At 35.5% G+C, this 16,321-nt stretch overlaps 1 protein-coding gene and 1 pseudogene across 2 annotated transcripts in view; both read left to right on the top strand.

Moving 5' to 3' along the window:
* The window catches only part of LOC110616976 (villin-4), a 33,595-nt gene extending 28,061 nt beyond the window's left edge, over window positions 1–5,534 (top strand). For both annotated transcript variants that reach the window (XM_021759527.2, XM_021759526.2), the window contains exons 15-23: window positions 658–786; window positions 2,312–2,459; window positions 2,600–2,610; window positions 2,868–3,008; window positions 3,271–3,396; window positions 3,478–3,543; window positions 4,152–4,479; window positions 4,575–4,792; window positions 4,877–5,534. In XM_021759527.2, the coding sequence (XP_021615219.1) occupies window positions 658–786; window positions 2,312–2,459; window positions 2,600–2,610; window positions 2,868–3,008; window positions 3,271–3,396; window positions 3,478–3,543; window positions 4,152–4,479; window positions 4,575–4,792; window positions 4,877–4,990 (1,281 nt within the window). In that variant the 3' untranslated portion in view covers window positions 4,991–5,534. The remainder of the gene's footprint in view (window positions 1–657; window positions 787–2,311; window positions 2,460–2,599; window positions 2,611–2,867; window positions 3,009–3,270; window positions 3,397–3,477; window positions 3,544–4,151; window positions 4,480–4,574; window positions 4,793–4,876) is intronic.
* A 6,440-nt stretch (window positions 5,535–11,974) lies between these two features.
* LOC110617366 lies at window positions 11,975–13,301 on the top strand (annotated as a pseudogene).
* Window positions 13,302–16,321: the final 3,020 nt, after the last annotated feature.

Below are 16,321 nucleotides of genomic sequence, written 5' to 3' on the forward strand. Positions count from 1 at the left end.
CAAATTATGTACTGGTGATTTGGATTAAATTTCCTTGTGAAGGCTTGTAAGCATAACATTGGTTTTCTACTTGAGTTATGTTCATCAATTGTTTTGGTATTTGGAATTTTGGATGCCATAAATGTCTTTGTTTATATAATTTTCTTGAATCCATTCAATGTTGAGGGTTCTGCAATTCCACTAAAACTGTTCATGTGTGTGTGAATGTGAATGGATATTTTTTCTCAGGAACAAACAGTCATATTTTTTACTTTCAACTGAATATTAATTTGCAATATAGAATATGTAGCCATATTGTTATTTATTTATTTATTTTCCTGAGAGATTTATTTCTAAAATGCAAGAAGGGGATAATTTGAGGATGATAAGATGTCCTCTCATAGCGATGCTCGACATGTTGTGTTCATTATTTCAATAGCAACATAAGAGATCTCATCCGTATGTAGTTTATACAACTACTATATAGAAATGTTTCCAGTCTGTGGTCTGCCACACGCTAGCAGTCCTGCATGCAATTTAGAGTTTTATCTCAAGCTACATGTTGGATATGGATCTAGGTTCTTTCATATGCACTATTTTATTACTTATTTCCTTTTTAATTGACTTTTATATGCACTGTTTTATTATTTATTTCCTTTTTAATTGAACTTGTATCAGATTGCGTCGTCTCTGAATTCCTCTTACTGTTACATATTGGCCACCGAATCCACCGTCTTTACATGGTCTGGAAACCTTACGACTTCAGATGACCAGGAACTTCTGGAAAGGCAGTTGGATCTGATAAAGGTTTGATGAATCTTCTAAGCAATAATATTTTCTCATAGGTGTGTAATTGAGTTGGTCAAAGTTTTTTTCTTTTTCCTTTTTTTTTTCAAAAAAATAAAAGCTTTTTCAATGTATAAAGAAAAAGTAAGAATGAAAATTTTTTTTATATAATCCAATGGATGAACTTGAGGAATCAAGATTAAAAAAATATGTCAATATTTTATGAATCTACTATCATCCATCTTTCATTTACAAAGATGTCATTAAGGTCTATTCCACAAGAAAATTCAATTTGCATAAAAAATTTTAGTTCTATCATTGCTTTATTTTTTCTAATTGATTTACCAGACTTCTTTGCAAAAATACATGCATGTATTAATAAAAATCACATAGAAGGATGCACAACTCTCATATAATAATAACTACTACAGTTGCTACTACAACAATTTAGGACTTGTTTGGTTTAAATGTTAGATACAATTCATAGATGATAACTGATAGCTTATTGCTAATTGCAATCGAAACATATTAAGCCTTTAGTAAACTATATATTGCTATTATTGTTGATATATAGAATGAAAAATGAAGGTATATATATATCATATTATTTATTTATTATTAAAATAAATATAAAATTAATAATTTATTATATAATTTATATAAGACTTAAAAATATGATTATTAATTATTTGTTTTTTAATGTATGTATGTAGGTATTTTTATTATATAAAAATAAATAAACATTGTAACTAATATAGTTATTTTTATAATATTTATATTTATTTTATGAGTATAAATAATTTATTAATATATATTAAAATAAATTTTAATATGAAAATTTTATAATTAATAATTACTAAAATGATAATATGGTCTAAATAAAAAATAATGTCTCATCAGCTGATAATCGATGAGAAAAAAAAAAGCAGTTAATAAGATACATATCAACCAGCAGTTGCCTTTTTAAAGAGTTCATCAAACACACAAACTAACTATTTGAAAGCTGATAAGCTATTAACTATATAAAAACAGTAAACCGAACACGCTCTTAGCCTTGATTCCAAACTAGTTGGGTCAGCTAGATGGATTCTTTGTCACTATTCAGCTCTATTGGACACCAAGTTCACAATAATATTCCAGACTTTTACAATTGCTACCAAGAAAAAATAGTAAAGTATAAATTATTTAACATAGCATTTAGGGTTTAGAGATATAATATCAAACTTTTAGCTTTAATAGAAACGATAAGCTCCTCAATTAGAGAGCATTGATTTCATAAATGTCACCTGATCGTGCTTTTTTCTGGGAAACCTGAGTGACAAACAAAAAGCCAGAATTAAATTACTGTACATAGAAGGATTTCTTAGTGCAGAAAGCTCCACATTTGTTGTCTTTGCTGGTTAATTCAACTGCATTGAGTAATCAAATCCTTGAATTACGTTTTTCAAATTGATTTCTTGTGCATACATAAGCTCCTTGCTCAATTTATTGCTTGTTTAATCTCTTGTTAATGAGACGTCATTGTATTCTCATGAAAATTCTGCAGCCAAATGTACAGTCCAAGCCACAAAAGGAAGGTTCAGAATCTGAACAGTTTTGGGATCTGTTAGGCGGGAAAACTGAGTACCCCAGCCAAAAAATTGGAAGGGAAGCGGAAAGGGATCCTCACCTTTTCTCTTGCACATTCTCAAAGGGTAGGGAAATTGCCTTTTCCGCGGGTGGATGCTATTATCTTCTAGTTCTGTTTTTGTCTTGTTTAAATTGTAAATATCAGATTCCTAATCCTTTCTCTTTCTTGGTCTTAATTACTGCCAAAATGCATGCTGATCTGCAGGAAATCTGAAGGTGTGTATTCATTCTAGTTTATCATTTCTTCATAATAATATCTGGATATATTCTCAAATTATGCACTTGTGCTTGTTTTCAACCTGTGGTTTCTTTGAAAAGAAATTTACTTTGTATGCATTCATGTGTTCATGGATTCTGGAATCTGTATCATTCGGATGGCTTCCAATATATTAAATTTTATAACACAGCTTTTTATGTGAAAGAAACCATGTTGCGATTTTACTCCATTGTTGTGTCTTCGTTTGTTATTGCAGGTGGCTGAGATATACAACTTTACCCAGGATGATTTGATGACGGAAGACATATTTGTCCTCGATTGTCACTCAGAGATCTTTGTCTGGGTGGGGCAACAGGTTGACTCCAAGAGCAAAATGGATGCTTTAACTATCGGAGAGGTATGATTTTGCCAGATCTTAGCTGAGTGCCAAAAACATTATATTTTCTTTCCATAAAAGCTTGCATTGAAGTACTGCATTACTATTTATTTTTTGCCTGATGGTTGATTGAAGTGGGATGCCACAAATAATTTTGTTATTTGATCCTTAAACTTTGATGAAATTTATAATGGCTAGGCCCGTTGATTCATATGGATGTTAGATGAAAATAATTTACTATGCATATTGCCATCTGTGTTGATTTCTTTTTTCTCTCCCACAGAAATTTCTAGAAAATGATTTTCTGTTGGAAAAGTTATCTCGTGAAGCTCCAATATATATTGTTATGGAAGGGAGTGAGCCACCTTTCTTCACACGTTTCTTTGAATGGGACTCTGCAAAATCTGCTGTAAGATAAATTATAATTATTGTAAAGCAGTTAGTATGGCTTTGATTTCTAGTAGATTTTAATGTTTTCATTTGGATGCAGATGCATGGAAGTTCATTCCAAAGAAAACTTGCAGTTGTCAAAAGTGGGAGTGCTCCTATTTTAGATGTAAGACATTTTAATTTGCATTTGAAGTTTCAGAAGACAATTAGTAGTACCTTTCTAATTTTCACACTAATTGAGTGTGTACATCTTTTTATCTTTCATCATATTGTTTTGATTTGTTGGATCTTCGATTCAATTTCAAAAAGTTGAAATTACGCTGCTTGGGTAATTGAAGCACCACGCTGTTGATTTCTCTTATGACTTGGAAAATAATAAAGGAGAGAAAAGTTTAGATAAATAATATGCGGACAGCCTACTGAAATATCACGCTAAGAAAAGCTATAGTGGAAGAAATGGAACGTCTAATCTGATGTGATGCATTTATAGTTAATCCTTATCTGTCTATTTATATCTTGGTTTTAGGTTGAAAAGCTCCAGAAGTGGCTTTGTTACTTGAAAAACAGAATGCCAACCTTCAAAATATTTGAGATTTGTCTATCTGAGTTACAAGTAAATATACAACTTCTGGGTGCATTGTATGATTGTGAAATAATTCAAGAGCATATGAACTCTAGTTTGTACAGCCATTAAATCCCATTTTGCGCATAAGCTGTTGCAGCCACTGTACAGTTTAACAGTTGTTTCTGATTACATATATCTTCCATGATTAGAAACCCAAACGAAGAACACCTGTATCCTATGGGGGAAGATCTAGTGTGCCAGACAAATCTCAGCGTTCCAGAAGCATGTCTTTCAGCCCTGAGCGTGTTCGAGTGAGGGGCAGGTCACCAGCTTTCAATGCACTAGCTGCTAATTTTGAGAACCCTAATGCCAGGAATCTTTCAACCCCACCACCAGTTGTTAGAAAGATTTATCCAAAATCTGGGAGCCCAGATTCTGCAAAAATGGCTTCCAAATCTACAGCTATAGCAGCACTTACTGCAACTTTTGAAAAACCACCACCAGCACGACAAGTTATCATGCCCCGATCTGTGAAAGGTATTTTGTTACTTAAGCTAGTTTAAGGCTTTTGACTTACTTTCTACAACCTTCCTGATGCATTAATTCGACATGACTACTTTTTTTCTATGAAGTGAGCCCTGAAGTACCAAAATCAACTCCTGAAAAATCAACACCAGAGTTGAACAATAAAGAGAACTCTATGAGCAGCAGAATAGAATCCCTCACCATAAAGGAGGATGTGAAGGAGGGTGAAGCTGGAGATGAGGAAGGGCTTCCAATATATCCATATGAACGCCTTAAAACTAACTCAACAGATCCTGTTACTGAAATTGACGTGACAAAGCGAGAGGTAAACTGTAAACAATTGGCAATACATTATACAAAGCAGACATTTATGGAACTGTTCTTAGATATTTGTGTTTATTGCCTGCAGACTTACCTCTCATCAGCAGAGTTCAAAGAGAAATTTGGGATGGCAAAGGATGCCTTCTATAAGATGCCAAAATGGAAACAGAACAAGCTTAAAATGGCCCTTCAATTGTTCTGAGTTTCCTTCATACCTTCCTTCAGCTTCCTGCAGCCTGAGCTGCAGGTGGAAGAAAGCTTGTTTGTGAATCTGTACATTTTTAGTGTCTTTAATTGCTATCGAGTATTCTAAATGCTTAGCTCTATTTCTTCCCATAGTGGGAGGAGCTCAGTTTCTCAAAAGTGAAAGGGACAGCATCAGTGCATTTTTAGCTGCTTCTGCTCCCAGGAAGCTTGTTTTCTTGACTGATGGACACAACCAGGGATTTTTTTTCCCATTCTTTTTTCCAGCTGGTGGTTTGAAAGTCTAGGTTTATTAAATTTTCCCCTCCTTTTTGGTTGAGTTAGTTGTTTGGAATTCTTTATGGTCACAGGTTTGTTGTGAGATTGCATTTTTGTTTTTCATTTTTCTATTGAATTGATTTCTGTAGTGATTAGGTGATTGTGAATGCAGACAGCTTAGAATGTATTGTACAACTGAGGATGGAAAGTGTGTACAGCAGAGTGTAAAAACCCGTCCACTCATCATTTAATTTGTTTTTAATAAAAGTGTGCTTTTATTTTTATTTTTTGTTTGAGGTATTTTATCATCTATCTTCTTGGCTTCAAATTTTTGCATGGGGAAATGTCGAGGGAATAACAAAATACGAGCACATTTGGGATTGAACCCTATTTTAGATTTTATTTTAGTTTGTTTAATTAAATTTTGTCAAAATAATTAAAATTATTTTAAATTATTTTTTAACATTTTCTTAATGGTGTATTTAAAATAACTTTTTATTTTTTTTAACAGTAATGTCAAATAGATTGTACATTTTTATAGTGCTTTGGGTATTTTACATGTCATTTCATATTTAGCCAATCACGGCACAATTCTGTTTTTCGATTATATCATTTGGTTTCATTACTGAAAAATTCATTAAATTCTCTCTATTCATTTAGATTAAGATTGATTTTTTTTTTCTCTCTTAAAAAGAAATCTCTCTTTTATTTTTCGAAATGTTCAGTAACTCAAACTGCTGCTAAGATTATTACTGATGAGGGGGTTATCATTTCTTTCACTCTTGGCCATGGATAAAACGCATCTTTTATGGTTAACGAAGCAGATCTCAACAATTTGAGCACTGAGTAAATACTCTAGTATGTCCGAAAATTACAAGTTATTTTTGAGCAATACAAAACTCAGGAAAAGATGTCACTTATAGTTCTCAGGGGATGGGAGGAAGCCCCGTGGATATTTCAAGGACTCGGACAAAAGCAATCTAGATGCAATTCGAGGAGCTATTAGATGATGTTTTGAAAGACGCTGGCTGGAAGCGGGTATGGGCTGCTCAAAGGTACTGAGAAGGATAAGAAGACGAGATAAAAGTAATACCAAAAGTCAGAGAGACAAGGATATGGGAGAGAATACAAGAGTTACCTAGTCTCTCGAGGAAGGAATGACGGAGTTAAGTATAAGAATTACACTTTACTGAATAACTCACGGACGCATATTTTAGTGTGGATAAGGAAAAAGGAAAAATGACAAGGAAGTTAGGTGGCCTTTTAAACTCAATCCTATGAAAGCTGAAACCGAGATAAAACTAAGTATTATCGTTTTCATGAAGACCATGGACACACAACGGACGAGTGACGACAGTTAAAAGACAAGATCAAGAGCTAATAAAAAATGACACTTTTGAAGTTCATCAAAAAGAGTAGAAAAGATTAATGTTTGGTGCCGGCTAATAAGAAAAGAAGAAATAATAATATAAAATTAAAAAAAAAAAGAAGAAGAAGAAGAAGGTCGATCTTTCTGCACAAGTCTGCTTAAGTCAGTCTCTCCGCATAGAGCTACTTCTGGGTCGGCTTCTCCGCACTAAACTTGTGGGATTATTCAAATAATTGTAGGAGGACCGAGTTTTGATAGGGGTAACAATATAGAAAATGTCACGGATGTTCAGCTCATAAGTTAAACTCTGAATTTTGAAATTGGTCAAGTCAGATGATCGAGTTTTTTTATTTTATCCTTATTAAAATATTTGAGATTTATGAAAATGTTATAAAATTAGGATATATTCTTAAAAACTTTTTTTTTTTATAGAAAAATCAGAAATGTTGGATGGATGAAAGCATGGAGATAAGAACAAAGGCCACAAGGCAAAAATCCGCCAGGGAATTCAGGCATTAGCCCCAATAAAGGGCCACAAGACCATCGATCCTGCATAGCAAGACATTTCATGCCAAGTCACAATGCGGGAATCCAACAGGTCATTTGGGCGTTAGCCCCAATAAAGGGCTATAATGCCATCCGGGCGTTAGTCCCGCATAGCAAGACATCTCATGCTAAGTTATAAGGCAGTCGGCAAGCCATATTTTGGACATTGGTCCGCGGAAACAAACATTCATAAAAGGTCACAACGCCATTCGAGCATGAGTCCTATATAACAAGGCCATAAGGCCATTTAGGTATCGGTCCCACATAATAAGGCTACAAGGCCATCTGGACATGGATCTCACATAATCAAGGCAACTCATATGCCAGGCCACAAGGCAAAATTCGTCAGGCCAGAAGAACGGGTGTTAGTCTCACTACACAAAGCCATAAGTCGAGAATTCATGCCAAGTTATAAGGCAGTCGGCAAGCCATATTTCGGACATTGGTCCGCGGAAACAAACATTCATAAAAGGTCACAACGCCATTCGAGCATGAGTCCCATATAACAAGGCCATAAGGCCATTTAGGTATCGGTCCCACATAATAAGGCTACAAGGCTATCTGGACATGGATCTCACATAATCAAGGCAACTCATATGCCAGGCCACAAGGCAAAATTCGTCAGGCCAGAAGAACGGGTGTTAGTCTCACTACACAAAGCCATAAGTCGAGAATTCGTTAGGCTAGAAGACTGGGTGTTAGTTCTACTAGACAAGACCATAAGTCAAGAATTCGTCAGACCACAATCCGGACGTTGGTCCCACTAAATAAGGCTACAAGGCGAGTTTCGCCAGGTCAAGTCACAAAGCGGGTTTTGCCAAACTATAATTAAGGCGTTGGTCCCACTAAATAAGGCTACAAGGCTGGTTTCGCCAGGTCAGGTCACAAAGCGAGTTCCGCCAGACTACAATCAGGGCTTTAGTCCTACTAGACAAGGCAAAAATGTAGGTTCAGTCAAGTCAGGTCACAAGACTAGTTCTGCTAAACCATAATACAGATGTTAATCCCCTATAGAAAGTTCTAAGGCATGGGATGTCCAAGGCCATAGAGTGAGTATAAGCCAGGCCGAAAGATCAAGCACTAGTCCCACTAAATCAAGGCATTCATGTGAGGCCGAAAGTTGAAAGGTAGGTACCCATTAAGCTTAATGGCCGAGTGTTAGTCCCTATATAAGATGATTTATTGATTTCAAGTCAAATGATCATTTATACAACTATAATAACAAATAATTCTCTATATGAATTTATCAAGCGGATCAGTTTAGTATACTTATTCATCAAATAGGCAATGTACTTATTTATAAAATAAATACCTACATATTAATTTTAGATATCTAACATATTTTAACCTAAGAAATTAGTTGTTTCATCTAAAAAGAAATAATATAATACATATCAGTCTCAACAACTCTAATCATTGTCCAATAATAATAACATTGATCAGAAACATTAAAAGACTTTACTTAAATGCAATAAGAATCACACAATTATAACTATATTATAATTTCCTTTGCATAATAATATAATTTTATGGACTTTATCTTTATGTTAAAGATAAATAAATATCTTTATTAAAATATATTAAATACTTAAAAATATATGAAAGTTAATATCTAACTACAATAAACAGATTACTATAGAACATATAACTAACATGGTTTTGTCACATCAGATAGAGGAACCGCAGTTACTCACTATTGCGACTTTTACTCTCGCTATTGCAACTCTCACCCTTGTTCTAGATTATTCACAGCAGTATAAGTACAAAATCAATTTATATGAGCTTGATTGTCTTAATGAATTTCTGCCTCTTTCGTCGTTTTGATGTGGTAAGCATAAAATTTAGTTACTTAAGTATTTGTTTTGTTTTACTGTTTGTTTTGAACCTATTTCGCCGAGTCCTATTTGTTTTTCTCGTGAAAGAATCCACTTGTCTTTATCTTGATAGATCGAATCCAAATAAGTATTTGTTTTGTTTTACTGTTTAAGTATTGTGAAATAGTTAAATTATTGCAAATTTACAATTCCATCCTTTTAAGTCAATGCATTAGTGTTCTCATTTTTCTAAATTATCATCTCTTTAGAATTTTATTTTCAGTAAAATCACATGCGATGAATAAAAATTAAGATACAATCTTTTTAAAAGACATGGCTTCACTTTTCATAATATAGCACAATTTCAAATTTTATCTCATTTTCATATTTAATCCATCAAATATATTCAGTAATTTTTTTTGGTGAAATTTTATACAATCATTTATATATTTTTTATACCATATTCACCTATTTTGATCATTTTTTTTAAAATTTTATTAGACTTTTATATTTAATTATAGAATTTTTAATTTTAATTTTTTCACTTAAATTTTAGTATTTCTATGGACCAAAACAAGTTAAGGAATGAATGAGACACTCTAGAAAGAAATAAAAAAAAATGTAGAGAGATTCTGAAGAAATAAACAGAAACAGGGAGTAACCTCATGTTTTTATCTTTACCCCGTGTTTTACCTCTGTTTCTCATATTCATTGGATGGAAATTAAACCCAAAATTCATAGTGAAAAACATAGTGTAGACTCATGTTTTCATGGTCTATCCTGTGTTTGGCTTCTTTTTATATGTTAGACCCTATCTTTTTATAAGAAATCATAAATCTCTAGATTTTTTAACTCTCTAGATTTTTTCTAAGGCCACGGACCAGGAGTCTCATAATTGAGAGACTAAAAGAACTTTTTGCTTACTTTAAACATATATGTACAGCGGAAATCGCGAAAAATTCAAAGAGTAAGACTTAAAAGATCTAGAAGGAGAAATTCATATATCTAGAATTTTTCTTTCTTCTCTTATTTTTTTTGATTTGTTATTCACAATTATTTTAAAATAATTTTGAATAATTTCTCTATAGAATTTATTATTGAATTCTTAAATATGAACAACTAAATTCTTTGTTAGGACATCTCCAATGCTGTGCCAAATTTTATTTTGGCATTGGAGATGACCCTCCAATGCAGCGCTAAAATCCATGGGATTTTGGCGTTGCGCTACAGTGTCACGCCAAATAATTTATAATATAATTCAAAATTTATTTCTTTTTCTATTTTTTTTAATTTATAGTATAATTCAAAATTTATATATATTTTCAATTAAGTTTATTTTTTTTTCACTCTCATAATTTATTATATTTTTAATTTATTTTATATTTTTATAATTATTGAAATTTAATTTAAATTAATATATTCACGATTATAAATAATATTTATAATAAATTAATTTATTTATAATATATTATGTAGAATAATATAAATAAATTTATTTATTTATAATATATTATATAGAATAAGTAAAGTGACACATATATTATAATTGAACAATATATATTAATTCAAAATACAATTATTCACCGTACATTAAATATTTAATATTCCGGAAGGTCAGACCCAGATCCAACAATATCATTGAGATATTGACCATATACATTAGATGCGGATGACGGTGGTGGTTGTTGACGCTGAGCTCTTTTCTGTGATATTCGAATTTTTTCTTGGCGAAACGTTTCACGAGCAATTGGATCGGAAATAAAATTTAAATCAAGCAATAAAATTTTATTTTCTTCTTTAAATTCCTTTAAGTCCAAAGCTCTACTTTTCATTAGTCTTCCCTTCTCCCTTTCTGCAGTTGCATTCGCCAACGATTCCACAAGCTTTTCATTATCAGCATGTAAGCATTTCAGAGCGAATGAAAAAGATTCGTCAAGTTTTTTCTTCAATTTTGCTTTTTTGACACCAAGAGGTCGATCCGATAATGTATAATCTCCTGCAATATCCTCATTTAAATGGATTGAAAAAAATGATAAGTTTGAAGATGGTACCATAGGTGAGTCAGGAGTAGGATTGTCCGACTCTGAGAACACATAAGAGGAGCTTTGATTTTGAACTATTTTTTTTTAGAGCTACTATCTTTAAACTTCTCAGCATCTTTCATCATGCTCCAAACATGGTCAAATTTGAATCCTTTTTTGTAGCTTGAATCTTGCATTAGTAAAGTTTTCGCTTGATTGAGCAGCATAATTAAGAAAATATTAAGAAAAATTCTAAGATATATGTACAAAGTAATTACCAAAAAAATACTCACCAGATCTTGCTTTGAAGCACCACTAAGATTTAAGTTTTCAATTTGTTGATAACAACTATTCAATTTTCTTATAGCCTTCTCAATAACTTGCAATCGACATTGCAAAGATCGTGGGTTGCGAGACTCCCAACACTCATTCTTTGCAATTTCATATGCTTCTGCCACCCGACTCCAAAAACGTTGACTAGATTGTTGTTTACCTATAATGGGATCTTGTGAAACATCTAGATAAACTCCGCACAATAGCACATCTTCATTGGTAGAATATCCTGCAGATCTTAAAGTCATCGTTTACAAAGTGATTAAATATTGAAGAATATGGCTAACTTATGGTAAGTTGTAGATGTTGGCATTCCAATATATATAAGTGAGATGGAACCTCATATAATAATTACACCAACAGTATTCTGATAGATCTTATCTAAAAATCGACCGTTGGATAGATTTCATTTCGATTTCGACCTTCAGATAGTATGTATCCCTATCCCCACATTTTTCAATGAAGTCAGATGAAATCTCAAATAATAATTACACCAACAGTATTCTGATAGATCTTATCCAAAAATCGACCGTTGGATGGATTTCATTTCGATCTCGACCTTCAGATAGTATGCATCCCTATCCCCACATTTTTCCTATTAAATCATGTATTCTTTAAAGATATAAACATAACTCATATTTTTCAGTTCATCTTAAATTCGAGTCAAGAAAATTCTACAGATCGTTACTTAAAATGGATTTCTATGTTGGAGATACATCACATAATGATGCTGAAAATTCATCATCATCTTCTTCAGATATTGATGATTATATTTCAGATGATAATGAGTTTGTAGTGGAAACACAAGCAGTTCATCAACAATTTCTTAGAAATAAGATGGTTTTGCAGCAAATACAAGATCAACATCGAGTTTCTAGAGGTGGCTCTGTTCTAGGTCATGTAGTAATCAATCGAGATCGTGAAGTGGCTGATCGTAATTTATTTCTGGATTATTTTTCAGATAATCCATGTTTCAATGATGTAATGTTTCGTCGACGATATAGAATGTCTCAAAATTTATTTCTTCGTATTGTCGATGCAATAAAAGCGCATGATACGTACTTTGAACAACAAAGAGATGCAGTACGTAAAATTGGATTATCTACTCTTCTAAAAATCACAGCTGTGTTTCGAATGTTAGCGTATGATTTGCCGGCGGATGCTACAGACGAATATATGAAAATTGGGGAGTCCACTGCAATTGAAAGTCTAAAGAGATTTTGTCGAGCCACCGTTGAGGTATTTGGTGAGCAGTATCTGAGATCACCAACTGCCGAGGATGTTGCAAGGTTTTTTTATATTGGTGAGCAACGTGGCTTTCCTGGAATGTTAGGTAGTCTCGATTGCATGCATTGGAAATGAAAAAATTGCCCTACTGCATGGGCTGGCCAATATACAAGTCGTAGTGGATCGCCAACAATTATTTTAGAAACTGTAGCTGATTATGACCTTTGGATATGGCATGCATATTTTGGAATGCCTGGCTCTAATGACGATATTAATGTTTTGGAGTCATCACATTTATTTTCCGACCTTGCTAAAGGTATTGCTCCTCCCGTTCAATATATTATTCAAGGAAACGTATATAATACGGGTTATTATTCAGCTGATGGTATATATCCGAAATGGTAAACTATTGTGCAAACTATTCGTGAACCACAAACAAGGAAGAAGAAGTATTTTGCAATGAAACAAGAATCATGTCGAAAAGATGTTGAACGTGCTTTCGGAGTGTTATAATCACGTTTTGCAATAGTTGTAGGGCCATCACGTTTTTGAAAAAAAGAAGTGTTGCATGATATTTTAACTACATGTATTATCATGCATAATGTGATAATCGAGGATGAACGTGACCTTAGTGCACCTATTGAAGACGGTAGAGAATTTTCAGCTCCAACTGTTGAAATTGCTATCGATGAAACTACTCGATTTGAACAATTTTTAGCCGAATGTGCCGCCGAAGGTTAGGGACTTTCGTCTCTGGAGAGGACTTTTGGCAGCCGCAGGTGCCGCCGAAAGTAGCTGAGTTTCGGCTCTGGAGGAACTTTCGGCCGCCGAACCTGCCGCCGAAAGTGCCCTATCTAGCCTTCTTTTGCATGTTTTCCTTGATTATTTTAGGATGTTTTAGGGGGTTTTTGGAGAGTATTATAGAGTTGTTCTTGAGTTCGTTTGGTCCCTCATTTGAGTCCACCTGTGTAGGAACGGACCAGAGGAACCGAAGAGATCAACAGTGAGCACTGCTTTAGAGTTTTCAGAGTCAGTTCAGAGTTAGCCAGAGGTGAGTGGAACTAAACTTAATCCTTTTAATTGAGAAATCAAATGCTTTTAGCATGTTTCATGCATCATGATTATGCAATAGATTGAGTGCATTAGAATTCACGATTATATGCATTGCATTATTTCATGAAGATGCGAACGGACATAGTGTTTATTTCATTAGCCCTCCCAGTAAAGTCCTGAGGAGCCCCATTGAGGGCCGGGCACAGTAAAGTCCTGAGGAGCCCCGAGAGGGCCGGGCATAGGGTACTTCGGTACTATTGATTGACTAATAAAGTCCTGAGGAGCTCCTTCGCGGGCCGGGCACTGAGGGATTTTTTATTCAGTTCGTTCGGTATGTGATTACTTGTGCTGTGATGCATTTCATGAGAGCATGTTTATTAACATGTTTTATTATTCTACTCACTGGGCTAGTATAGCTCACCCCTCTCCCTTAACCCCAGTCTTGCAGGATCAGAGTACAGGGGGAGTTAGAAGAGTACATGAAGTGTAAAGAGTTGTAATAGCGTAGTCTGGACATGTACTATTTGTAAAGAGATGTGTTAGTATTGTATAGAGTTCCGTAGTGTGCTTGACCCATATGTATTGTAAATCCCTTTTTGTATACATGAGTCTTAACCCGTCTAGAGCAATGATGAGGGCTCTAGTAAGGGGTTCTGTTGTACAGAGATAGTGCATGCTCAGGTTGAGCCTTAGTACAGAGCAAAGTTTTTATGTTTTTATAGAAAATGTATGATCATGTATGGGATTTTACAGGTACACAGAGAGTATAGCAGGCTTGCTACGGGTCCCGGCGACCTTAAGTCAATCTGGATCCTAGCGCCGATAGCGGTCCGATTTTCGGGTCGTTACAGATGGGTATCAGAGCCCTAGGTTCATATGGTCGGACCTAGAGAGTGTCGGGTTCATAGAGGTTATAGTAGGTCAAGCACAATAGGAAATCATGTCCACTAGGATAGGATGTTGAGTCCTGTCTATATGATGATGTGTAATGCCATGATTATGCATGTGCAGTTTTGATATATGATGTATGCTTGAGGGTTCATGTGTTTTCACACGGACCATATGATGCTAATGTGATGTGTTATGTGTTTTTTTCCAGAGAGTTAAGATGCGAGGAACTCGTCGATCTGCACGATTGACTGAAGTCCCACCGGTGAGTGCGGGTTCAGATGCTCGTCCTCTTGCGTTGCCAAGGGCGATGTCTCAGAGATCAAGCAGGGAGGGTACGTCAAGGGACCCTAGAAGGTCTTTTGACGAGAGCAGAAGAGGAACAGATAGAGGAGGGAGGTCAGATGAAGTGAGGGAGGCTATAGATGTGGATCAGAGAGGAGAGGAAAGCATGGGTATGGATAGATCTGAAGAGGGTATGGGAGAGTCTCAAGGAGGTGCTCAGGCCTCGGGGTTTGGTTATCCACCCCACTATCCACCCTTTCCACAGGGCCTGGGGTATCCGATGGGGGGTACGTCGGATTACTCTAGCTTTGCCCCATATCCTACCTACATGCCTTATATGCCTTATCCTCCATTTTACCCACCATATTCCATGTATCCACCTTCACCTTTTCATCCAAGTACAGCATACCCTAATCCAAGTGATACAACACCTCCTCCACCACCAGAACCAGTAGCCCCTATTGTCCAAGTACCTCAACCTAGCTCATCTGGGGGAAGTAAAGTGAAAATGACAAAGTACTTGAAGTTGGATGCTCCCAAATTCAATACGGGAGATGATCCATTTGAGTACCTCAGATCGGTTAAGATGATAACCGATGAGTTAGGAGCTGACGATAGTAGAGCCATTGAGATGGCGGGGTTCACACTGAAATGCAAGAAAGCTCGAGAGTGGTTCAAGAATTATGTGGACCCCAGGTTGGACAGCATGTCATGGGAAGAGTTCGCCAATGAATTTGCCGGGTAGGCTTTTTCTGACAGTTCCAGAGAGATGAAAGTGATAGAATTTAAACAGTTGAGGCAGACTGAAGAGATGAGTGTAGGTGAATATACAGACAAGTTCCTGGATCTGCTACAGTATGTAGGTCAGGCTTATGACACTAACCAGAAGAAGGCAAGGAGATATACTATGAGACTTCATCCCAGGTATTCCTCCTTGATTCCTCCAGCAGAGAAAGAGAGTTTCCACTCTATAGTGGATGCCGCCAGGAAGATAGAGGCGAGTGCCATCATTCAGGAAACAGTAAAACAGCAAGTGGCACAGCCTTCGGGTTCTAAGACCCCCAGTGCAGCAACTTCTGGCAGCAAGAAGGGAGAAAAGGTTAAGTCCAAGAAGGGCAAGTTCTGGAACAAGATCAAGTCTAGTCTGAGAATGGGTAGTGGCTCAAGCTCTAGCACAGGCAGCTCAGTTTGTATGAGATGTGGGAGACCGCACAGAAGAGTTTGTCGGTTGGGATCTACAGCCTGCTTTAAGTGTGGGCAGGAAGGGCATTTTGCTCGGGAGTGTCCTGGAGGAGCCTTTATGGCACCATCCCAGCAGATGACCTCAGTTAGTGTGGCTCAGCCAGCAACACCAGCCATGACTCAGAGCAGTGGCAGAGGCAGAGGGAGAGGGTCAGCCTCTTTTTCAGCAACAGGTTCCCGAGGTGAAGGTCCGGTAGCCTCAGCACGGATCTTCACTGTGACACAGGAGGAGGCAAACATGTCGAATACAGTGGTGTCAGGTAATCTCATCATTGGGTGTTCTGATGTGCATG

The sequence above is a fragment of the Manihot esculenta genome, chromosome 6 (genome assembly GCF_001659605.2).
Source record: "Manihot esculenta cultivar AM560-2 chromosome 6, M.esculenta_v8, whole genome shotgun sequence".
Classification (NCBI taxonomy): domain Eukaryota; kingdom Viridiplantae; phylum Streptophyta; class Magnoliopsida; order Malpighiales; family Euphorbiaceae; genus Manihot; species Manihot esculenta.